The 26380-nt window shown below is 36.9% G+C and overlaps 2 protein-coding genes across 2 annotated transcripts; both read left to right on the forward strand.

Moving 5' to 3' along the window:
• The first annotated feature begins 1681 nt into the window (after positions 1-1681).
• On the forward strand, positions 1682-18740 carry LOC140797574 (uncharacterized). Its single transcript, XM_073151137.1, has 11 exons — positions 1682-2306; positions 2729-2837; positions 2949-3192; positions 10014-10161; positions 10957-11019; positions 11129-11321; positions 12662-13535; positions 14001-14127; positions 17524-17592; positions 17692-17881; positions 18107-18740. Exons 2-11 carry the CDS (start codon positions 2821-2823, stop codon positions 18495-18497), a joined length of 2316 nt encoding a protein of 771 aa, XP_073007238.1. The 5' UTR covers positions 1682-2306; positions 2729-2820; the 3' UTR covers positions 18498-18740.
• A 1087-nt stretch (positions 18741-19827) lies between these two features.
• On the forward strand, positions 19828-25776 carry LOC140797198 (putative leucine-rich repeat receptor-like protein kinase At2g19210). Its single transcript, XM_073150474.1, has 13 exons — positions 19828-19936; positions 20044-20593; positions 20765-21261; positions 21756-21891; positions 22014-22085; positions 22170-22241; positions 22327-22404; positions 23028-23182; positions 23326-23588; positions 24056-24182; positions 24673-24741; positions 24831-25020; positions 25207-25776. Exons 1-13 carry the CDS (start codon positions 19828-19830, stop codon positions 25622-25624), a joined length of 2736 nt encoding a protein of 911 aa, XP_073006575.1. The 3' UTR covers positions 25625-25776.
• The last annotated feature ends 604 nt before the right edge of the window (positions 25777-26380 follow it).

Genomic DNA, 26380 nt, shown 5'->3' on the forward strand with positions numbered 1-26380 from the left:
TCAGCTTATGGCTTACTGAGACTGCTAAGATCATGATAAATGTCGTCGAACTAGAGCATTTCAAAGTTCCGGAAACGACAATGGCTTCTGATAAATATGACCATTTAGCCATTTACCTGTTAAAACGCCTCAATGTTCACGTCTGTCTAAATCTCAAAGCAGAGATACGAATCAGAGTCGTTGACTTTTCTAGCTGTCCCCAAACAAAATAAATACTTATCTAGGTGAATTCTTAGCACATAAATTCTAAGTTGGTTGTCCTCACTGAATTTGCTTCTCAGAAAGTAACTTTGCCGCTCAATAAATTCCTCCAGATGAATAAGCGGCTTTCAGAGATAGCGATCCACTCACGTGTAGGTAGCTCACTTGGGTGAGTTGGGTCCTTGTCACAAAACTTCACTTCGATATATCTTTAGGGAAACTTATAAAAGCCAAAAGCTCTGTGAAACAAAGTCGATCCAATAATCTAACCAAGAGACTACTTCAAGCATTTCCGGAATTGTTCTGTACGTTTTCTTTCTTCTTATGGAATTCATCATAATAAGTCATGGTACGCCTCAAAGCTTCTTAATTTGTAAACTTAACATGGAAAATTAGTCAACTACTGCTGATCTATCTTGGAGTTTTTGACCAAACTAATTCTATTCCAAATTATTTTTACTGAAATAAATTATCCCTCAAACTTATTACTAAATGAGATATAATTCACTGTAGTCTTAATAAAAATACTAATCAGTTCAACATTTTTTCTCTAGATAAAAATGCTGATTCAATGCTTTTATTTGGTCTAAAACGTTGAACTAATCAGTATTTTATATATATAAATTTATTTAACTTAAGTCTTTTAGCAATTAAGGAAAAAAATGTTTAACGATAAAAATACTAAACTGATTAGCATTTTTAAAAACACTGATCAGCTCAGTATTTTTATCAGGGTCTATGGTGAATTAGACTTTTGATAATAAATTTGAGTGGTAGCCTATTTCAATAAAAAACAAGGGGTCTAGTTTGGTCAAAAACTCGTCTACCCGGGGCGAGATGCATAACACTATTATTATGGCAAGCGGTCACTTAATATTTCAATTAAAAGTTATTGGCAAAGTAGTAGATTATGAAATGGATTATAGAATACATAAAAGATATTTAGTCGTTCAGAGCACTATGCAGTGTACGAAATAAAGAGCTATATTTAAAAAAAAAAAGGAGCTATAGGTGGTATTTCTGTGCCATGAATTGCTTTCAAGTCCCAAATAATAATATGTTCAAAATGACACAGTGGCCAGGAAAAAAATAAAAGAAAAAGAAGCACAGTTGCCCACTAGCCAACGTTCCTTCTCATCTTGCACTTATTAACAATCAGAGTCTAATTAATAGATTAGGATTAATTCCACCTTTTTAAACCTTTTAAATAAGGATGTAGTGTGTCTTCTCAACCTTTGACTTTCTGAGACGCTACAGAAAATATGATACGATGGGCGGAATGTAATAATTGAACAAAATTACACTTTGACCCTTGAATTATAGCCTATTTTCACCCCTTGCCTTTTTTTCCCTTGCAACTTACAGCTTGGCCCTCTGAACTTTGCGAAATCCTCAATGAAGTCCTTCCGTCGGTCTGACTAAGAAATTGTCAATTATCACGTATTTAAGAAGCATGACTCTCTTTGCGGACCAAAATGCCCTCGTCTTCAATCTCTTCTCCTCCAAGTCTAACCCTTGACCTAAGTCCCACCGCAGTCATCACCAATCTCTAGGCCCTCTTCTCCCACATCCCCCCCGCGCTTTTCCCATCCCCACCCTCCTTCCCAGGCCAATGAAAGAACCGGCAAGCCTCCACTACCACCTCTTAACGTCTGTCCCCTATCCTTGTCCCAACCACGTCTCCCTTAACTTATCGCTAGAGTTGGGTAGGGACACTGGAGTGAGATCGGATAACGACTCTGAGGGTGACGAGGGAAGTGGAGGTGGGGCTTTAATTCTAGAGTTCGGGATTTTCCGTAAAGGGTTTATATGACACCATGGACTGAGAGAGATGTGGTGTAAAACGTGTGTGATAGTAATTTCACAGCTTCCGTCTTGAAGGTTTGATGGTTTTGAAAAGTTCAAGGGAGTCAATGTGTAAGGAAAAAATAGTTGAGAGTGCCAAAGTGACAATAGCTTATAGTTCAAGGGGTCAAAGTGCGATTTTTCCTATAATTTAAGAAATTGGATGACAAGATCCACAAATAGGCAATGCTCGATTTCGCTTATATATCAATGCCTCAAGATCATGGATGTGAATCGTGGCCTGACAAAATTTGAAGCAGGTAAGTTGTTATGGTGTACCTTGGTTTTGAAAAGATGGTGTAATAATCTTCGTTTCTCCTGTATATTTTGATTCCAGCCTTTTGCAGTTTAGCTTTGTGGGCTTGTCTGGGCATGTACCACGTGCATCGTTGCCATGCATTTTGATTCTCAAATGATAATTTCTGTAATAAATCACCAATTTATGGCGGTGTTTAATGTTTCATTGAATGATTGGCCAACCAGGATTTATTTTTCTCATCTAGTAGTCTTTCCTCTTTTAAGAACGTTGTCTACAATCTTTTAGAATAATGTGGTCTACAATTTGATGACGAAAAATGTATTGGTTTACCTCCTTCAACTTTCTAATGTTCTTCTTGCACTTAGATTACTGCTTATATTTCAGAAACTTTTGCTGATGTAAAAATGGACGTAATATGAACAGATGCATCTGTAACAACTTCCTTCTGACTGCTGTGAAGAACATTACTACATATAATTGCGGTTCTTCTAATAGTAGGTAATTATGTGGAGATTATGGAGAAAACACCGAGGTACTTTTCTACTGTAATGCTTATTTATATTATACAAAAGGGGCATGTTGGAATCTTTGATTTGTATATAATGCGTTCTATGATTACCAATTTACTTTTTTTTTCTTTCAGAAAAAAAGATAATGCAGAATGTTCTTCCCAAAGAGAAGATTATGCAGATTGTCAGCTGCAATTTCAGACCCGCAAATTCACTTACAAGGAATTGAAGATCATAACTTTGAATTTTCAACGAATGATCGGACAAGGAGGATTTGGAAATATATATTACGGCAATTTAGAAGATGGCACTAAGGTTGCTGTCAAATTCATTGACAAGCACACTGATTTTCAGATTGAGGACTGCTACCGAAATGAGGTAATTCATTCACTATCACATTTTAAGGTAATTAGATTGCTTTTTGAAGAGGGAAATGAGGAGACTTGGAGCTTTCAGTTTGTTACTAACTCGCCAAATAGCAATTAACAACAGAGCTTCTTATGCTTTGGTTCATAAAAAGGAAAAAAGAAACCACTTCACTTTTCTGGTAAAAAGGAAAAAAAAACTTGTTGAATCAATTTAGAAGGATCATCAAATTAACGACCCTTTTTTTTTTCTCTCCAACCCATTGGCACCACCCTCTCCTTGTCCAAAAGTTCTTTGTTTACATCTTAAATGACCTTGCGCCCTTAGTTTCGAAGCAATGGCTGAGACTCGATTGAGCCCCTTGGTGAGCCTACCAAGAACTGTCACTCTGCATGCTCGGTCTGCAACCAATGACAGTCCAAGTGACTCCTAGGATGCTAGGATCCATAAAAAATCCTACAATTGGTGCTTCAAGTTGAACTTTATATAGTCACTATAGTAGTTTGCAGCTAGGGACTTGATTGTGGAAAATTTGTACAATTGGGGCTCTGCTATGATTGTATATTTGGTCTCTAACTATAGGAAGTCCTACATTATATTGTTGTTAAGTAACTAGTTTTTTTTTTTTTTTTTTTTTTTTTTTTTTAAATTTAAGCCCGCATAAGCAAAGTATTTTCATTAATAGGGATATTGAGCAACGACCCATAAACAAGCCTCACAACTTTGTAAACAATTACAAGATAGCAAAGTAAGTACATTGTAACAAGTCCAAAGGGCATATAGAGAAGATTATAAAAGGCACATCCCAGATGGCACCGCAGGTGTAAAGGCCTGACATTCAATGACTATCGCGACCACTGCAGACGCAGGCATGGATAGACAAACTGTGAAAAGAATCAAGAAAACAAAAAGAGTAGCAAGCGTAGAGACAAGCCCAAAATGAGGACAAACAAGTCTAAATGGACATGAAAAGCCTACACCCATCAACTACCGATATGGAAGGCACCAAAATATCTCTAAATTCTAAAGACCCTCACCTTCACCCTCCACCTAGAACCCACTTCCCTAACCAAAGTCACCACAAGGAGGCACAAAGCATGAAATCCCCATGAAGGGAGCTCTATTGCCCTTACACCTCAATGCGACAATGCCAGCATTGAGATGCGCGCCCTAGGTCTAGGAGAAGAAAAGAGGAAAATGGGAGAAGAGAGAGGAGCTAGGCTATGCTTGGAGAGGCAATGCCACAACAAAGAGCAAGAAAGGAGAAGAAGATAAAGTAAAGAGGGAGAAAGAGAAAGGTAGGAGGAAGAAGAGAGAGTAACAGGGAAGGAGAGAGAGGCTCACCTCTCCTCCTAGCCAAAATGGCTAGGGGAGGGGAGGTGGAGGAGAGATGGCGGGAGGAGGAGAGGTCGCCATGGAAAAACCCTAAGCTAGGGTTTTTCTTGTTGGTCTTTTGTTTAAGAAAGTCAATAGTACCTAGAGGTGTAAATGATAAAACCATATCATGATCTTTTTTTTTCGTATATAAAGCTATTTCAATTTTATATATGAGGGTTTCTTCTGGTTTTGGATTTTTCTCAATAATTTTTAAAAGTTCTTTCAGAATTTCTTTTCTAATAGTGTCTTTCCATTCGTCTGGTTGACCATATTTTAAAATGATGCTTGTTTACTAAAAATGGAATGAAATGAGATTAGCTTGCTTCCAAGCCGGCTCGACCGCGAGGAAGAAAGAGACGGTGTTATCATCAAGCTCCCCTTGTCGGGTCATCTTGATGCTCAACCAGCGCAGGGTCCAACCATGGCATGTCGCTATAGGGATACAGATATGGATAGCTGATGGATAATAAAGTTAACTATACCTATTAGCTTAATGACAATACAAATATGGATTGGATGTCAAATGTATTTGTAAACCATGAGAAATGTGAGACTAGTCAAATTTACAATACAATACATGAAAAATTGCTATTTTGACAAAAATTGGATACGAGAGTGGCAAATTGGATTTTATTAGACTCGTTTTTACCCCTAGGATAGAGACCTCTTAGAGTAGTACGTAACCCGAATATATAAGATAAATATCGCTAGGATGGAGACCTCTTAGAGCTCCCCATTGGCCGCCCCCTCCTCCATCGCCCTTTCTTGGCTTTGAAGGCTCTTCCTCTCCTCTTACCTCCCTCTGCCTCCCTATCTCCTCAAGCCCTTGGGATCGAAGAATTTGAAGAGGCGGACTTTCCATTTCCGTCAAATGACCCAGCCTCCCCTGGCTCCAGTTTTTGCGCAAAGACCACTCAAGGAAGACCTGGGGTAACGTTCCTCAAAGTAAGGGAAAGGGAGGGGTTTGGGGAGGGGAAACAATTGCCGCCCCTTTTTTTTTACTGTCTATGTATGAGGGAAACAAACTTTGCTTTGCACAACTAGCTTAAGTAGTTATGTTTATTCGGTTGCTATTGCTAACTACTAGGTTCATACTGTTTGCAATCATGGGTTCATTTCTCGTGCTAGCCTTATTCCTAACGACATTCTGGACAAGGTTAAAGAAGCTTTCACCGAATAGCTTGAAGTTACCCTACCTTTTTGGAGCAAAGCCACACAGAATGGAAATTCACCCTTTTTGGAAAGTTCATTGGGAAATCTATTCCCCTTAAACATTTCATGCAGTTGCTCGCCAAAGCCTAACAGGTCATTGCCCCTTTCTTGGCCCTGGACATGTTCAATAGATTCTACTTATTTCAATTCTCCTCTGAGAAAGATATGCTAAGAGTCTTCACGGATAGCCTCTGGTCCTCTAGGGGTGTGGTTCCAAATCTCATTTGCTGGAAATCGGATTTCCAGCTAGTGGATGAGTTGGCCCACACTATCCCCACTTTGGTCCAAATTCACAACCTCGGGCTAGAATACTAAGCCTTGTTTGGTTTGAGGCTAAGCTGAACTAGATTAGTTGGTCTTGATTTAAGTCCTTTGAACTAGGCTAATGTAATTTGGTGTTTGGTTCTTAACTAGGTTAAGAGTATATTTATTATTTGTGATGTGATATAAAAAAGTGAATAAAGTGTTGGTTTTGGAGGGAAATGAATGATGTATAATTTTGTTGGACAAAAATACCCTTTTTGTCATTATGGTGGTTATTATTATAATATACAAATATTATGTGGTGTATTATGGATATTATTATAATATAATAATATAATAATCGTATATTATTATATTAAAATGTAATATTTTAATATTCGTATTATAAATTATAATATTATAATATGCATTTGTCGGTTTAAGTGCATATTTGTTGGTTTATATAATATTTATAATAATTATTTACAGGCTTAAGTACATATTTGTTGGTTTATATAGTGTCTATAATAGCAATTTGCGGGCCTAAGTGCATATTTGCTGGCTTATATGGTGTCTATAATAGCAATTTGTGAGCCTAAATACATATTTGATGACATATATGGTATCTATAATAGCAATTTGCGGGCTTAAGTATATATTTGTCGGCTTATATGGTGTCTATAATAGCAATTTGTGGGCTTAAGTGTATATTTGCTGGCTATATAGTGTTTATAATAGCAACTTGCGGACTTAAGTGCATATTTGCTGACTTATATGGTGTTTATAATAGCAATTTGCGGACTTAAATACATATTTGTTGGCTTATATGGTGCAAAGAGAGGAGAGAGACTCGATTAGACATATTTTATGTAAAATATGAATGTTTTGGAAGAGAAAGGAAAAGAGAGGAGAAATAAAATTGATAAGATATAAAGTTAATAACTTTAAGTCATGTCAAGGGTAAAATTGGAATCAATTTGAAATGATGTTAGAATTTATATATTAGTATTTATTTGGGAGTGGTATTGAACTGGATTAAGAAAAAAAGATAATTTGATGTTTGGTTACTGAACCAGTTCAAAATCCCCCCCCCCCCCTCGAACTCAAAACAAACAAGGCTCTAAAAGCTCTGTATCCTCGTTCAAATTGTTGCCCACCTTGGTTGCCCCCTTTGCGTGGAAGACACCACGATCTCCTGAGCTAGGGGTGATGCAGGGAAGAAGTGTAGAAGGAGATAGATCAAACCTCAATTTGTTGATTCACACACGAAGAAGATCGGAGGAAAGCTCTTCCTTGATTTGATGATTCCAAGGAATACTAGATCAAAGGCATCAACATTTGAAGAAACACCAAAGTTGGAAATTTATGAAAACTCTCAAGTTTTCATTAAGGAAATAAATCATACTGAACTATCTCTTTGGCCATAGGCCTACATGACTATTTATAGACTAACAAAAAACTTAAAATCCTAATTCGACAAAAAAACAAACTTTCCGTTTATGGAAAGTTTCGACCTAGACCCACAAAATTATAGTTTTAAGTTAAACTAAGCCTAAACAATAGAATTTGGCTGCAATCTACCTTGGTTGTGATGAGTTTTTATTTGACACATCTTCCATTAACATATCAACTCATTAAATCTGAACTCGTGACATCTTGCTTTCCTATTCAAAGTAAAATTTCTTTCCTTTTTGAATAAGAGTATCATTAGAATATTTGATTTTTGATCTATTTCTCTGGAAAAGATCAACAGATCAGATTTTAATCTTGGATCCTTTGAATAGACTAAAATTACCATTTTCCTTCCTCTATCAAAGGGAATGTTGTGCTTGTGTATATATGGACTTTGATCTCTCCTTGCCAATCAAATAGGGAATCCAGATAGGCCCTAGCCACAATAAATTCTTGGTCTCTTTCGCCTATGGTTTCACTTGGGGCACACGACCATGGAGAGCATCTCCTTGCAGGGCTCATCGTTTTGGCTCTCTATAGGACTTGGAACTGACTATGTGCCTAAAGCCCAAGATCCTAATAGGCCAAGCCTATAGGAACTCTCTTGCCTTGCTTGCTCATGAGCCTCTTGCTTCTACACATGATGTGCATGCCTTGAAGACCGTGTACTAGAACCCATGAGGTAGGTTAGACCTCGAGATGCGCTCCCTTGACAATCGATATGGGGAAAATGCCTTTTATTATGCTTCTACTTCTTGCTACTCCTTGGGCCCCCAAAACTCATGTGCTACCTCTAGCCTATGCTAATAAGTCATCCCATATTGGGGATAGATATGGGTTTTTGACCAAACTAGCCCTCTAAAATTTTATTTACTGAAATGGCCACATCAACTTAATATAAAAAAGAGTCTACTTTTGCTAGCTCAGCATCCATGTTATCAACTCGAGAGTTAGATGTTGAGCGAACAGTTCAACATCTTCCTGTTTTATTAAGTCGTTGATCTAATCAGTATTTTATCTGGGGCATCAAAGAGAAAACGGTGAATAGTTCAACATTTTCTCTATGTGAATTGCTGAATTGTTTAAAATAAATCATAGACCAAAAAATTGGTATTTCACAGTATATCTTTATCCATTCAAGCTATGGATAAACTATTGCAATGTTCTCAATGAGATTCTCAATAACATATCATATGACCAAAATATATTAAGTTATACCGCATTAAGCGAAAGAATGGGTACTATATTCCCACCAATAATTTTTTTCAGTAAAGTGACAACGCTCTAAACTTGTTCTTTCTATTTTTGCTTATATTTTTGTCATCTGAGGTCCGATTAATTTCCAATCAAAATTATTAACATTTGTTTCTCTTTTATCTTCATGATCACAGATCATGTATCCAAAATGGACTATTGGTTACAAAATTATGCTCTTCCAATCTGAACAGTTCAGCATTTTAACAATAAGACGTTGAATTGCTCAGTGTTTTAGTTGAAAAAAAGTAGTTTTGTCTTTTTCTTCAATAACGTGTTGAACTATTCAATGCTTTCCCTGATAGTTAAAGATGCTGAACTCGTCAGAGGTTCATTTTCCAAATAAAATGCTGTAAAGTTTAGCATTTTACTGATATGATTGCTAATGACAAAACAAGACTCATTTTAGCATTAATTTTGGGGTGAGTCTAGTTTGGTATATAAATAGTTTGGTCAAAAACTTGAAATATACTTCAAATACATGACTTAAATTTCTCTGGATCTGTTTATTGGGCTAATTGGAATCATCTTTACAGATGTAAGGATAAAATTCATTTTTGGAACCAAGGTTGAGTTGACTCAAGCTGATTCCAACAAGCTTGTATCAAGATCAAGCTAGCGTAGCTCAATATCCATAATATACCAACCCTGAACAACCTTTTTAGGTTGAAGCATTCCTGGCTTGAAATGTTTAACAAGAAGCCTAAATTTCTGAAGATAATCTATTAGAGGCTCAAATCGCACGGTTAAAACCGTTCTACTATTTCAAGAAAAGATTGACTAAGCCAATCTTTTTACACCCTAACTAATTGGGGAACCTGTTAGAGAAGATGCTGATATTGGAAAGGTTCCGAATACAAATTGGGACCTCTGACTATTATGTATAGGCATGTATCATGTATCCATTGGGAAAGTCAAAATGGCTAAAATTCCTATTTTCCACCATTATTCTCTTGTCTTCCTGTATTATTATTGTACAACATTTGAATATAGCAGTTCGAAGTGCTATGATTGCATTACTTTACCACAGATAATTGCTTAAAGGGAAAACAGAAAAGAGTCTCTTTCCTGATTCTTATTGGGTAACAGAGAATCACCAATACGGCAATATATAAGTTCGTTTTTTATTTTCTTTATTAAAAAAAAAAGAGAAAAGGTTAAGATTTCATTAACTAATCACCACGATTACAAAACCCACCACCCGTGTTAGATTGTTTTGAGTTTAGATTCTTGAAAATAGTTCAAGCAGTAGACACCTCCTGACGTTAGTATGTTGTTATTGGATTGTGTTGCAGGTCCAGATATTGTCGAAAACTCATCATAAGAATGTGATTTCTCTTGTTGGCCACTGCAAGGATGGAGATTACATGGGGCTCATCTATGAGTACATCCCTCGAGGAAGCCTAAGTGATATGCTACATTTGCCAGAAAGACAGTTAGGAGGTATCCAAATCTTTCATGTAATTCATATCAAATTTGGAAAGTGCGAAGTCATTTTTCAATTTTCTACTGGCACATAACCTCCCTGATTATTTCTCCATATGGATTCATAAAGTATTTCCTTTTCCTGAAAATGTTACATGCATGTAGTGAAGTTGATTTCATTTTGTTTAGATTTCTTCTTAATTTGACTTTCTTGGATTTCTTTATATTTATTTTAGGTTTTTTTGTCATGATTCTGCATGCATTGACAGGCTCACAGATATGGCATCAAATTAGGTAGTATTTCTTTTCCAAATATGCTTTCTTGTTTTGGAAGTTAATTTAGGTTGGAGGCAGTATGAAATTACGGGTCAGTTCGAAAGGCTTTAGGACTAGTTTAAAAATGTTGGACTCATTTACACTGAGGCAAAGCTAGGGCCATCCAGCGCTTATCCCCTGCTAGGTTTTGAGAATATTAAATAGTAAGCATGAAATTCGAAAAATGCATGCTAGTTCTTACAGAATTTTTGTGTTGGGTGTGGTTCATCTCTCTTAGAGGTAGTCTGTTCCAACTAGGAGTCTCATTATAGAAGCTTTACAAAGAGAAGGATATTATTGTAAGCACTAATTGTTATTTGGTAATGAAAAAGGATTAGCTACTAGAAGTAAAAGGGAGTATAATAGCTATAGAGATGGTGATATATTGGAAATTTAGCAATGCCATAACTATCCATAAAAAAGAGCATTTAATGCATAATATTTCTGCTCCTACATTACCAAGCATATGTACTAATGGATTGATCTATGGTCTTGTAGATAAATCTGCTAGAGCCTTGAGTTGGGAAGAGCGCCTCCAAATTGCAGTTGATGTTGCACAAGGTTTGAGGGCATATAATGCACCATTTTGTCCATCATCCTGCTATATCTTAAACTGCATTAATTCTTGTTCTTCGCAAGACCTCATTCTCTGGAACTTGACATGATATAGGTCTGGACTATTTGCACAATACATGCCCGGAACCAATAATTCATAGCGATGTGACGACCAGCAACATTCTTTTAGGCAAAAATCTAGAGGCGAAGCTGGCGGACTTCCAGCTAGCAAAACGCCTTGGCAGTGATATGCAAACTAATGTGTCAGTTTCAGTGCTTTGTGGCACCGCAGGCTACATTGCTCCAGAGTATGTTTGTCTCAATACAATTTTTGTTATCCACAGAAGTCTTTTTGAGTAAAATTACCCTGCATTTTTCTTTTATTATCGTTGACACTCTACCTTATGGATAATTATTATTCGATCCCTGCATTTTGGGTTTAATTCCCCAAAACACCCTGAGTTAAATTTAACCTGACAGCAGCTGACACTGCTGTCGGAATAGAGAATATTTCGTTAATTTAAAAAAAAACCTAAATTATCCTCATTTACTCTTTCTCTCTCTCTCTCTCACTTAGTATACTTCTCTGCTCCTTTAGATTCCTCTCTCCTCCCTCCCTCTCTTTCCTCTATCTATCCTCCTATCTCACAGATCATTCCCATAACTTCTCATACCAGACCAACCCACTGAAATGCAAATAGGGATCACTGGCTTTGAACCGGCAGGTCTGTAGGCCTTTTAGAAGGCGAACAAACGGAAGTTCTCAGCGGGCGCTAGCGCTATCTTGTTCGCTTTTGTCAACTTCAGTCGTGCGTAGCGCCAACTAACTGATAGCTGATAGAGCGCGCCTGCCTGCTGTCTTTGTTTCAAAGAGAATCGACGTACTGCCTTCTTTACTTTCCATTAGTGTGCTCTTTCCTCTTCCTACGCCTGCCTGCTGTCTTTGTTTCAAAGAGAATCGACGTAGACTGGTAGTTGTCTCTATGTAGTGGTCGGACTTTGTTAAGCAAAGCCAGAAGCGAGACGTCCCTTCCCGAATGCCTCTTTCTTCTCCTTCTCCCTCTCCTCCCTCTCTCACACAAATCCTTTTCTTCCCTCATTCTCCTTTATCTCTCTCATTTCCTCCATTCCTTTCTCTCTCTCCCTCATAGATCTCTCCTTCATCTTAGCACATCTTTGTTGTCACCCTTCTCTCTCCTTTTTCTCTTCTTTATTTCTCTCTCTCATTTCCGGTTGGCTGTAGAGGAGCCATGGGAAACAACTAGAGAGAGATGAGAGATTGCAAGAGCACTTAGGTCGTTTTGCACCTATAGTTAAGTTAACTAATGTATAAGGTTACCTTCGGTTAAAAAAATTAACGTTGAGGTGTGTTGAGGATTAAACTTAAAATGCAGGGGCTGAATGATAAATACCCATAAGGTAGGGTATAAATGGTAATAAAAGCAAAATACAGGGTGTTTTTGATCAATTTCCCTAAATTTTATTTTGAATAAAACTTGTAGGCTCTGTTTCATTACGAAATTGTATAACATTTGATCTACAGAAGTAATAGAACAAAAGGCTCTCCAAATTGATGTTTAGGAATTAATTAACTAGTTGGGTTGATTTACATCTGGCTCACCTAGATGTATACTTGTGACTTATTTAGGTATGTGGCATATAACATAATTAGTCGGAAGACAGATATATACAGCTTCGGAGTGGTTCTTTTGGAGATAATCACAGCCCAACCTGCCATTGGGCGGCTAGCTGAAGCAGCAAGTGTTCTTATAGCTGAACACGTGGCATCCTGTATTGCAGGAGGGGCCAGTGTGGATGATATTGTTGATCCATGGCTGCAAGGAGAGTATGATGCTGATTCTGTATGGATAGTTATTGATCTAGCAATGAGGTGCACATCAGAAGCGTCTATTGAAAGACCAACAATAGCTGAAATATTGATGCATCTAAGAGAGAGCTTGGCAATTGAGACTGCTCGTGAAAGGAGCAAGAATTTGTACATGGAAAGTGAAAGCACTAACTCAAGCCATAACACGACAGTGTCAACCATAACACTTGACACTGCTAGTGAAAGGATCAAGAAAATATACAGTGAAAGAACTAATTCAAGCCGTAGCACAACAGGTTCCACGGCAACACCTAAAGCTGCTAGTGAAAGGAGCAAGAAAGTGTACAGTGAAAGCACTAACTCAGGCCATAGCAGGACAGCTTCAACTGGAACTCCTGAAGCTGCTATTAAAAAGATCTCTGATAGTCATCAATTCAATGTGGATAATCAAGATGCTAAGCTACCATTTGTGAATCACCAATCCAGTATAGATCATGAAGACTGTCGGCTGCCATTTGAGAGTCACCAATTCACCTATGCAGAGTTGGAGGGGATAACTAAGAAATTTACACAAGTCCTTGGGGAAGGAGGATTTGGAACCGTCTTCTATGGATCCTTAGAAAATGGCACTAAGGTTGCTGTCAAGAAGTTGTCTCCATCTTCAAAACAAGGATCCAATGAATTTCTGGCTGAGGTAACTGATTCCATATCTCGTTAGGTAACCACTTTGGAAAATGTTGTGTTTTAGAGGGTGATGATAAAGGCCTGACTGGAGGTTTTACTACGTAACATAGAGATTCCTGTACATTCAATATACAGAGATGGTAAATCAAAACATCGAATATGCTAGATTAAAATGTGGAATACTCAACTGAATGTGTCTTCCCTTGGGAGTGTGTTATGATTGCATGACAGAGGTGCTATTCATGAAGAGAGTTGCTTGAATGTACCTGTCAAAATCTATTACTTTCGGCGATTATTTGCAGTAGTCCAACCAATCATCTTTTATCTCCTCTTTTCTTTCATATGATTGAGGATACCTTTCTTTGTGTTTGAATACTTTGAATTGCTTCCATCAGAACATTTCTCTTTCCGTTAATTCTTATGATATTACTCCACAGATCTTTTTATTCAGCAACATCTTGTATTCAATTTGTAGGTTTCAAGTTTGTCGCAAGTCCGTCACAGGAACCTTGTTTCTTTAGTTGGCTACTGCAACGATAGAACATGCTTGGCACTCGTCTATGAGTACATGCCCCGAGGAAGCCTTAAAGATCATTTGATAGGTTGGTCAACAAGTAACTTGGCTGTTCAAGATCATTAATATCATTTATTTGACTCAAAAACTTTAATACTCCAATATATGTGATTCATTTCAAGTATGATGGCATTCAAGTTTTTTTTACTATGAGCTGAATCACGAGATTAAAACCTAGCCAAAGAGAAATGTTCTTCATCCAAGAAGTGAACAGCACAAAACAAAATGAAATAATGATCTTAGGAGGATCTCTGTTACCATCTATTAGAGAAAGAGAAAAGCCAATGTTATCTAACCACTTCTTAAAAACTTGGAGAAAAAGACAAACACTTTTAAAGTAGATATACACTATATGATATGATATTGAAAAAATATACTTGTACATGTATTCATATGTATATGAACCTTCTCTTACAATTTGCCTTGATTGCCTATTTCATGTTATTCTTTCTACTTGTAAAAAAATTTATTCATATATATTCTTCTTCAATTGTCAACTTTTTGTGGTGTAGATCCCTCGAGGCTTCGCAATTGTTTGCCAATCAGTAATCCTGGTCCATTGATGGTACATCATATTCTAACCGATAGTTTGTTCAATCTCACTTGCTAGCTGGCTTACCACTTCCACCTCTTCATCTTGTTGTAGTCATTTCAAATCTTACATCTCCATGACTGTTTAATATGCATAATTTTACGTCAATGACTCCGAGTTAAAGTTTGTTCAATCTCACTCGCTAGCTGGCCTAGCAATCTTTTCCTTCATCTTATTGTAGTCACTTCAAACCTTACATCTTGATGACTAATTAATTTGCATAATTTTGTGTCAATAACTTCGAGTTCATAATAACCTTTCCTACCTCTTTCTCTCAAAGCATGTGACTGTTCAATAGTAAATTTGCTATCCAAAAAATAGGATCCTAACAAATTTCATTGTGATCAAAATTAAAATGAAATACAATATAAATAAGGGCACACTCCTGAGTTTTTAATATTACCACAAGATATAAGTCTTTTTGCATACCAAGACATGTAAACCGATAATGAGATTGACAACTCATTATTGCATCTAAATGGAAAACCCCTGATCAAGGATTCAAATTTAAATTCTTTATATCTTTAAAAATAATAATAAAGAAAATATGAGAAAAAGGTCTTGGTTTTCTAGGCATGGGTGGGCCTAGAACCCTCACCTTGTTGATGAAGTTCTCCTTCAACCTTTTTCTCCTTCTTCAATATGTCTTGACTTAGATCTTTGAGAATGTATTGGGTGTCGTTTATGAAATATGAGAGTATAGGATTTTTGGTCTCTCCTCTAGGGGCTTTTAAGGCTAGCCTTTACGATCTATTTATAGTAGATCATAAATTGTAGTTATTGAGTTATTTATGAGAAGTAGTTATGAGTATGAATAGTTACAATATAGGTAGTTATTGCTATTTTAAAATCATGTAAATAGAGGTTTGTTTTTGTAGGAAACATGACTGATTACATGGGAACTTTAGATAGTTAAATGCATGGCTCGCCGGATCGGTCGAACCCGATCCTGATCTTGGTCGATCCAAACTCTCTCTCTCTCTCTCTCTCTCTCTCTCTCTCTCTCTCTCTCTCTCTCTTCACTCTTTCTTCTCACTCTCTCTCTCTCACTCTTTCTCTCATTACCATATAACCAATCTAGCTCCGGCGAACTCCGACGAACTCCAGTATATAATTTTTTAATTTATTTTTCTCAGTTTCTATTATTTCTTTAACTCTCTCACTTTTTCTTCTCTTTTCTTCTTCTTTTTCTTTTTCTTCTTCACTACACCATGGTTTTTTTTTTGTTTGATTTTCTTCCACTCACTCTCTTTCTAATCTCTTCTTCTTTTTAATTTTTACTACACCATAATTTTTTTCTTTATTTTCTTATTTTTGATAAACTTTTTTCTAAAAATTTTAGAAGTTTTCCTACATTTTTAAATAATATTTAGAATTTTACGTAATTAAAAAGCCCGATCTGATCCAGGCAACCGATATGGCTGATACAGTTATCATTTTTTCGGAAAGCCGATCCCAATCCCGATTTCAATTTTTCAAACCTTGGTTATATAGAAGTGGAATGAATAATTATGGAAATAGTGGAGAGAAAATAGAAAGTTAAAAGAAAGTTATAAATTAGTTGTAGAAGAGTGAGAGGTAGAAAGAAATAGAAAGTTAGAAAGAAGTTATGAATTAGTTATAAGAGAGTAAGAGGTGGAGAGAAATAAGAAGTTAGAAAGAAATTGTGAATTAGTCATAGGAGAGTGAAAGGTGGAGAGAAATATGAGATTAAAAAAAAATTAAGAAGTAGTTATAAAAGAGTAAAAGATAGATAGAAATAAGAAGTTAAATGACTTAGTCAACTTTGAAGATACCCCGAAGGTATATAACAAATATCATGTATTGTTCTGAACACAAATTCAAATAATACAATGTGAAATTAAATATCATATGTTTATAGTTTCAAATATTATTAGGCCAATAGAATTACCAAAATGCCCCTATCTTATCTTATGGGTCTCTATATAGAATATCATTAAAATATTATGAAACTTGACATAATGATTTACATATGTGATATTAATATTTTAAGATGATATTTATGTTTGAAAGGTAATTATGTAATTATAAAAATTTAGAACCCTATGCATATAAGTGATAAAAATTTGCGGGTTATAATATTGATATTGTAAGCAAATATATGTTAATTAATTGGGTACAATTTATGAGTAATTATTATAATAATTGAGATATGTTATATATATGTGGATTACATATTTTATTTTGAACTAGTCAAAATACATGTCAATAGTGACCACTGGATGACAGCCAAGTTAGAAATTGTCAATGGGAATCCAGTTTGAACACTTCATGCCTTCCAATAGTCTTTTCTTATTATTAGACTAAATGGCTCACTATCTACTAATTCTGCATTAGAAGGAAGAACTTTCATTACTGACAATAAGGATGTCTGTGCTGCTCATTGTAGTAGACATAAGATTTATTTTATACTTGTTTGTTTTCTTTATCTAATTTCATTTAGTTCTCTCTCCTGAATTTTCTGCTTTGATATTTGGAAATGATCTCTATTAGTGATAGACTGACTGCACAAATACTGCTAAGTTTAGGTAAAAACTTACTAGCATGATGGTGCCATCTATTTTCCAAGGTTCTATTTTACTTATTACTATGCTTTTCTGGATGCTTCCATCTTCTATCTCTTTAAGAATATTCCCATCTATAAAGAACTTTCAGGAGCCATTGCTCCTAGGTTTGCATGAACTGCAACTGCAAACCAAGAAGGTCATCATTCTACCATGTTCTAACTAGCCGAACACTACTTTATGAAAAGGATGAGGATGAGAATGTTTTAAGAAGCTTACTAATGGATTGTTTTCATGAATCATTTAGGTAGAACTAGCATCGGTAGAGCCATGAGTTGGACAGAGCGACTCCGAATAGCACTTGATGCTGCACGAGGTTTGTAGGCATATATAATGCATTTGATCTGTCTTTCTGTTTTGTCGAGAATCTGAGATACAATTTTGTTATCTTTTTCTTGGATTTGACATGATATAGGCCTGGACTATCTGCATAATGGGTTGCCAGAACCAATAATTCACAGAGATGTGAAGACCAGCAACATTCTGTTAAGCCAAAACCTAGAGGCAAAGGTATCAGATTTTGGGCTCTCCAAATCCTTTGACAGAAATTTACAGACACACGTGTCAGCAGATCCTGCTTTTACCCCAGGTTACCTGGATCCAGAGTACGTCCATCTCCATGCCTTCTAGTGATACACAGATGTAGATGGTTTAGGACATCTCATTGCTTAAGGCAGGTGCATCTATGAAACCACTAGGAAAGTTTGATATGAAAATTATTGCTAGCACAAAGGCAACTCAAGAATACTTTTTCCTTATTTGCTAATAATATGACTTGATAGAAGGAATCTTACACCAGGCTAACTGGTTACATTTTGATACTTATTTAGGTGCTGTAATATTTGGAGATTCAGTGAGAAGACTGATGTGTATAGCTTCGGGGTGGTTCTTCTGGAGATAATCACTGGCGAACCTCCCATTTCTCGCTTGGGTGAAGTAGTTCATATTGTTCGACGCGTGGAGCTGAGTCTTAAGAGAGGGAATATCCATGATATTGCTGATGCAAAGCTGCAAGGAGAGTACGATGCTCATTCTGTTTGGAAAGTTGTCGATCTAGCAATGAGTTGCACCACAAGAACCAGTTATCAAAGACCAACAATGACTGAAATTGTTGTGCAGCTAAGGGAGTGCTTGGCACTTGAGACTGCTCGTGCAGGTAGCAGGAACACTGACAATGGAAGCACCGACTCAACTGAGTTCATGACAGCATCAGCCACTTAAATTTGATTCATCTACAAGATAAGCTGATAATGAGTTGAATTTATTCCAACACACAGTATGTATTGTGTGATGATCTCCATGCGTTGTAATATTTTGTGAATAATAGTCGAGGTATGTTGCTTTAAATGGATATGTATCGTGTGATGGCCCATCTGCTTCGGATTAATTAAATTTCTGTCAGAATGCAGAATGAAACATTCTCCAGAATAATCAAGCAGCTCCATGCCTTGCTGAGATTGCTAAGACCATGCATTTGATATCGTAGAAACTTGAGTATCTGCAAATTATTATGCACATTTTCCATATGGTCTGAAAGATCGTATAAAAAATTAAAGGTAGAAGCAATCAACAGGAGCTGAGCCAGTCCAGAACTTATACAAGCATATCTTTCTTCATCTGTTGCTCAAATATTCACATTCACCCATCTTGTCATAGAATCAATCAAAGCAAAAGAGGAGCTTTACTTTACCCAATTAATCTCAGCATTTGCATCGTGCATGCATCTTTTTCCCCTGCTGATTAATTTCCATATAGTCAGATTGACTCTTTACCGCTCTTCATTAATAATGTTATTTGGCAAATCTTAGATCTTTTGTTCATTGAACTCTTCTTGGAAATTTAGTTCCGTACTCTAAAACAAAGAGGTCCTTCTCAATACTACTTACCTCGATCTTGTCAATAGATCCTTCTAGTGACTTAAGACTAAAATTAGCTCATAGATATATAGTAGCGCTCGGTGCAGACTTGTGCATTATCCTTAGTGCATTCAAACGCTCAACTTAATTTAAAAAAAAAAAAATCTACCAAAGCTATTCTCAGATAGTTCGAATCCTATTTATGCATTCTGGGTTTTGAATTCCAATTTTACTCCTAATTTCGTCAATGTATAAAATGTTAAAAAATGTCAGCTACCGAGTGGCACATATATGATATTTGGTTTACTAACTCCTAAATCTGAGTTAGAATTATTGAGCATCAGAAATTAGCGCTTGATTAGTAGGTCAGAGTTTAATAACCCCCTATTTGACATTACGTGGTCTGTATCTCTTCTCATCATCCATGAGCTGGAGAGAAAAGAATTAATGCAAGTTATATTACGATCAATTCCATTGCAAGTTGGCGACAATGCATGAATTTAAATATAATAAGTCCAAAAGCAGGCTTATAAATGCGAATTTCCCTATAACATAACAGCTCTCGTTTGACCCTTTCAAGCCGTCGACGTGAAGCTGGCAAAGATTAGCTGTGTATAATAGATCATGAAGTCCACGAAGAGGTAATATATTCGATCCCAATATATGGAGACCAGAATTAATGGAGAAGGTTTGCAATGGGGTATGAGAGCTTAGAGAAGAAGATGGTATTCTGGTGCAGATCTCTTCTCTTGGCCATCTTGCTTGCAGTACTTCAAGTTCATGGGCAATCACCTAGTACTGAAGGTACTATTTACATATATATGTTCAATAATTTCAGCAGCAGATTGATCTATCATGAATCATGATCATCACTAGTATATCCTTAATTTCCCATATGCATTGATATACAGGTTTCATTAGCATCGATTGTGGTGCCAGTGATGGTTACAATGACAGCATTACAACTATCCCCTATACAACGGATGATCAATATATAGACACTGGGACAAACAACAATATTGCGTCGACTTACATCGACTCCTCGCTTGCCAAGCAGTATAAAACTGTGAGAAGCTTTCCCGAGGGAGATCGGAATTGCTACACCTTAAAGCCAGCAATCCCAGATCACAAATATTTTCTAAGAGCGAGCTTCATGTACGGGAACTACGACGGAAAGAACAGTCTTCCGCTCTTGTTTGATCTACACATTGGAGTCAATCTTTGGAAGACGGTGAACATCTCGGATGCATCCAGTCAATTCACGTACGAAGCTATCACTGTCGCCTCGGGCGATTTCGTGTCGGTTTGTGTGATAAGAACAAGCCGTTCTTCGACTCCTTTCATATCTTTGTTGGAGATGAGGCCATTGAAGGACAATCTTTATCCGGCTGTGAGTTCTTCCGGTAATATCGTGTTTTTCTGGCGCGGCAACTACGGAGAAAAGAAAGATAATATAATCCGGTGAGTTCATCACAAAATTACGAAAGTATAGGGTGTTATTTGAAAATTTCATTAGAATCTATATTAATTTTCAAATAACACCATAAAGTTTAGTGATTTTGTGATTAGGACCCATTTTTTGAGTATGGTTTTCGTACAAAGATATACCTTGAAAAAAGAAAATTTTCTCAGATATCCCGAGGACCCGCACGATCGCATATGGTTCCCGCTGACGGGGACTACGGAGGTGCTCTCCACTACGTCGACGGTCGGCAAGTACCAGAAGGATGCGTTCGAGGCCCCCTCCGCCGTGATGCAGACGGCGATCACGGCCGCCAGCATCAACGACAGCATCGTGCTCTCCTGGGACTCCGAGATCAGCCGCAACGCCGCCGGGCCGTACTACTACGTGAATCTTTTCTTCTCCGAATTCGAGGACCTGTCGTTGACCAATGATGTGAGGGAGTTCGACGTCTACGTCAACAGGGAGATGTGGTTCGAGAACTATAGGCCACCCTACTTGATGTCGGATTCTATATATAGCACCTCCCAGTTGAAACACCGCGATAAGTATGAATTCACTCTTAACACCTCCAAGATTAACTCCACTCTTCCTCCCATCATCAACGCCATCGAAATCTATTCCCTAGAGAGCATCGAAGATGTCACCATGACCAACGTTGGAGATGGTATGTTAGTTTCTTTGATTTATCCCCCCTTCTTCTTTACTTGGTAATTGGGATTTCAAAGAACAACCCAGGCTGGGTGTTTCCTATAATTTACTGAAGCAGATAGTGGAAAGACAAGATGTTAAATTGTCATCTCGTTAACTAAATCTAGCTAATCATTATTAAAACCAAATTTAGATTTAAAAAAAACCTTTTTGACCTTGTATAAATTGTTTAAATTGATTCAAAAGTTATTAATATTGCCAGATTTTGGGGTTATGGCTACAATTTAGGGTTTTGTCGATAACAAAATCGACTTCTTCCGCAGAAATGTGGATGAACCACTGAGAATTTCAAGGAGGGTATTTTCTGAATAAATAGCTTTTGTTTTTTAATTCTTGGTAAATTTCAAGGAGCAGGTGTAATTTCCGAAGTAAATATTCTGCAAAAATCTCTTCTTTTTTTCCTGAAAATGTGCTTGCATATCTAATTTTTATTCCATTTTATTCCATCAGCTGAGGCCATGTTGGCGATCAAGGCAGAGTATAAAGTGAAGAAAAATTGGATGGGTGATCCATGTTCTCCAAAACAGTATGTTTGGGACGGCATCACTTGTAGCAATGGTGGTAACGATTCTAGGATTATAGCTCTGTGAGTATCCAAGAAAGAGAATTTTTCCAAATTTTCTTAGGAGCCATGTTTGCTGGTCAAAATTATTGACGAAAGGGATAGATAGATAGATAAATATCCTAATTGATTCAACTGTTCTGCAGAAACTTATCCTCCAGTGGATTGGTTGGTCTGGTGTCAAATTCCTTTTCCCGTCTCACAGCAATCAAGTCCCTGTAAGAAGCAAAATTTAGCTAAATAGTAGTGCAAAGATACGTGGAACTTCTAAACTCATGTGCAATTTCGTTATTTTCTTTTAGGGATTTGTCTGACAACAAATTAAGTGGAAAGTTTCCTGATTCTGTAGCAGATATATCATCCCTCGTTGCCCTGTAAGTATCAACATCAGATATACTGTCCTGATGATCTTTAATGAATATTTTTAGGTCCTCGATGCAATCTGCCTTTTTTGTACAGAAATTTGACAGGAAACTGCATTACCGAAATCCCTGATGTCCTTATTAAAAATTCAAAAGATGGGTCACTTACATTGAGGTTAGTTCGTAATCAAGTACTTCCACTACTATTTTAAAAGACATATTCTTATAAACTAAAACAGCCCCAGACTCGGCTGAATTTCTTTTGAGGCACTCTGTGGGATAACAAGTAAAGAACACCTTATGGATTAAGTTCTTGGCTAGCTCTGTTATAATAATTCGTGTATGAATTTGTTCCCCCTGAGGTGTTACATGGCAAGGCATCTTAACTGAACTATGCCCCGTGTTTGCTCGGAAAGACCAATTTTGCCATGTTTCATATCACTTTGTACTTATATGCTGTAGTTATTAGATGCTTGAGGAGTAGGACGTAGGAAATAAAAATGACTGTTGTGAATATTGAATACTGATAAAAAAGTTGTTCCCACATTATTGTATATAAGATAGACCAAGCTCCACAGTTTTGAACAGGCAAATACAATACCAAGATCATGATGTCTTCTGTCCTTGCTAACATAAAAAGTTTAAGAAGCAATGAGGTGGAATATTTTCATTAGTTTTGTTGTACTTAACATGAAGTGAATTTCATTAACTTTGAAATGTTTTCCTTCTAGCTTGTATCTTTGTTTCAGTTCATGAGCTTGATTTCTGATAATATTTGTAAAAAATTTCTGATGCTAGAACTGACAACAGTACAGACAAATGTGACAAACCCGATGGACCCGAACCTACTCCAAAGAAGAAGTTACCTATAGCAATCATTGTAACTATTCCAGTTGTCCTTGTGGTGTTGCTGGCAGTATCCATCATATTGATATTGAAAAGAAGACGACAAGGTTGCTACTTAGCCTACTTGTAACAGCAAGCCTTCTTTGTGAACTAATGCTCTGCTCATTTTCCTTTTACCTGTGTATTTATTTTCCTAATTATATGCTTGACTCCTTTATCTATGTCCATATGATCTCTTTTTGTATGAAAGTTTTAGTTTCTGATGCTCCTGTGAGCCAACATGTCGAGGAGGTTCGTGCAAAGAAAATGGATCTTGAAGAGCAGCAAGTGCAACTTGAGAGTAAACAATTCACATACTTGCAGTTGGATAACATTACCAACAAATTTACGCGAGTCATCGGACAAGGAGGATTTGGGACTGTCTACCATGGTTACTTGGAAGATAGCACTGAGGTTGCAGTCAAGTTGCTTTCTGGATGGTCATCACAAGGAATGAAAGAGTTTCTGGCTGAGGTAACTAATTTGAATCTTGTTAGGCATCTGTTTCTCAGGTATGAAATAGCTTTTTGCACAGTGAGATGATGAAGTTCTAAAGCAAAAAGTTGTATAGAACTAATATTGGAGCATAGATAGGGTGGTTAGGCATTCCATATTTTTTACAATGATTCCAAAATCAATTTGCAAAGCATGCCAGTAAGATATATCTTTTGTAATGTGAACATTACAGAGTTCCTAGATTGGGATATCATTTCTGTGGGGGATTGTTCCTTAATACTAAAAATCTTTTAGTTCCCAGCTATCTAGAGTATAAAGGAAACTAGTTTTATGTTTTCTTTCTTGATGAAGGTGTATGCGAACTATTAGATATAGAAAGATATTTCAAAATATTGTGGTAGCATTATCACACCATTGAACTAGAATCTTGTTGCTTCTATTTATGCAGTTTTCTGTCTGACAATGTTTAGGATTCTTTCTTGCAGACTCAGAATTTGAGAAAGGTTCATCACAAGAACCTAGTTTCTTTGATTGGCTATTGCAATGATGGGAAACACATGGCTCTCGTCTATGAATACCTGCCTCAAGGAAGCCTTTATGATCATCTGAGAGGTTTTTCTAGTCCTTGATAGATGCCTTATTTCTGAATATGAATCAGTTTTTCCCTTGTTCTTTTGAAATACATATTAACACTAATTTATACAACCACCTCATTTCATGCATCTGCATGTATATTCTTTCTTCCCTCATGGGTTCTTTAACACAGTAACTCTTTCCAAATTATAAGTGTTCTACTTTGAAAAGATTAAAAGGAATGCTAAAGCATCCACAAGAACATTTAGCTCTCATTTCACATATCAACATTTTCTCCCAAGTCTTCTGAGATAAGTAACTTTTTCATATGGTATCTGAAATAGAATATTCTACTTTCTTGCACATTTGAAAGTATCCTTGAGTTTTTCAACTTGGCACTTAACTATATTGTGGTGGAAGCTGTCAATCATGGGATGACATGGTTGAGAGTTCTGAAAATCATTTTACCCAAAAGATCATGCAGTACATTTTTCAAGAAAAGTGATAGAATGTCTTCCTGCTCTTATAGGTAAAGCTGGCCTTGCTAGACCATTGAGTTGGAGAGAGCGCCTCCAGATTGTCCTTGAAGCTGCACAAGGTCAGGATTTATAATGCATCTATATGTCTTTTCTTGCTAGATTTTAAACGACATGGTTTTCTGCAAAAAAATTTCTTTATGTGGTGTAGGCCTGGATTATCTGCACAAAGGATGCAAACAATCAATAATTCACAGAGATGTGAAGACCAGCAATATTCTTTTAGGCCATCATTTAGAGGCTAAGATAGCTGATTTCGGGCTATCTAAGGCAGTGCTTAGTGATGCGCAATATGTATCAACAGTGGCACTTGTCGGCACACCAGGCTACATGGATCCGGAGTATGTCTCTATTCCTGCACATCTAATTTTCTATTAATTGAAGTTGGTAGGTTTGTCCTGCTAGGAACACAACTTGGTAGACGATAGCAAGAAAGAATAGTAGATAGATTATTATATCTGCACAAAAAACATTCTTCTGTTTGAGCTGGTTGCAATTGTCTGATCTCGAAGCTTTTTCATATATAGGTATCATAGGACATTGCAACTCAGCGAAAAGAGTGATGTATACAGTTTTGGGGTGGTTCTATTGGAAATAGTTACAGGTCAACCTCCCATTGTTCAAGGCACAGGGAAGATTCATATATTAGAACGTGTGAAACCGATGCTCGACAGAGGGAATATTGAGGAAATTGTTGATAGAAGTCTGCGAGGCAAGTGTGACGTCAATTCAGTGTGGAAGGTTCTGGAGCTAGCAATAATGTGCACAGCAGATTACTCCACTCAAAGACCAACAATGGCTGATGTGGTGGTACATCTAAAGGAGAGTTTGGTACTGGAGACTTCTTGTATGAGGAGCGAGAATCTATACAGCGTGGGCACAGGCATAAGTGAGACAAGTGCTTCTGTTGATATATCAGGCACATTTGCTCCATCCGCAAGATAAACTGATCTTGTCTTCCTCAACTTTAAGTCTGAGTTGGTTGTTTTCTTTCCTTTTTTTTTACTTTTCTCAAGTGAGTATTGGAGAAATTTGGCTCTTTGTTGCTTCAATTATAGCTTTTCTATATGAAATAGTCCGTAAATCTTCCCTCAAAACTTCTTGTTTGTACTTTATTGTTTTGTGAAGTCTGACATTTTCTTTGGTGTGCAATGAAAGAGGAGCATTTGTCAGTACTGTGATGGTTTGCTACTCGAGGAAAATAGTAACATTGTGTAAGAAGCAAATATCCAAGCTTCTAAAATGGAAGTCATGCAATTTGCCTGAAGCATGCCGGTCATGCATCTCGACTGATGGTGCATCTCAACTAATGTTTAGTTAGGAAACGTAAACCCGTGATTTGAAATCCATGTCCTCCAAAAGATTAAGCTGATAAGCTAATAGATCTAGAACAACCAAGTGTGGTAGGATACAAACATATGGAATCTTTGTAGATATCTGTACGATTAATTAAGAGAGGGAATATCCATGATATTGCTGATGCAAGGCTCCAAGTAGAGTACGACGTACGTTCTGTTTGGAAAGCTGTCGATGACCAACAATGACTGATGTTATTGTGCAGTCAAGGGGGTGCTTGGCACTTAGAGACTACTACTCGTGCAAGTAGGAAGAACACTGACAATGGAAGCATTGACTTAACTGGCAGCATCAGCCACTTAAATTTGATTCATCTACAAGATAAGCTGATAATGAGTTGAATTT

This window comes from Typha latifolia, chromosome 11 (assembly GCF_019914945.1).
Source record: "Typha latifolia isolate L0001 chromosome 11, TyphaL0001v2, whole genome shotgun sequence".
Lineage (NCBI taxonomy): Eukaryota > Viridiplantae > Streptophyta > Magnoliopsida > Poales > Typhaceae > Typha > Typha latifolia.

What these genes read in the sequence shown, in the direction of transcription:
- LOC140797574 (XM_073151137.1), top strand. An exon ending in GCCAGAAAGACAGTTAGGAG is followed by an intron (nt 10,162 to 10,956) that starts GTATCCAAATCT and finishes ATGGTCTTGTAG; the next exon opens with ATAAATCTGCTAGAGCCTTG. An exon ending in CCAGGTTACCTGGATCCAGA is followed by an intron (nt 17,882 to 18,106) that starts GTACGTCCATCT and finishes ATACTTATTTAG; the next exon opens with GTGCTGTAATATTTGGAGAT.
- LOC140797198 (XM_073150474.1), top strand. Translation starts at nt 19,828, where the DNA reads ATGGGGTATGAGAGCTTAGAGAAGAAGATGGTATTCTGGTGCAGATCT. An exon ending in GATTCTAGGATTATAGCTCT is followed by an intron (nt 21,892 to 22,013) that starts GTGAGTATCCAA and finishes ACTGTTCTGCAG; the next exon opens with AAACTTATCCTCCAGTGGAT. An exon ending in TGAAAGAGTTTCTGGCTGAG is followed by an intron (nt 23,589 to 24,055) that starts GTAACTAATTTG and finishes TCTTTCTTGCAG; the next exon opens with ACTCAGAATTTGAGAAAGGT.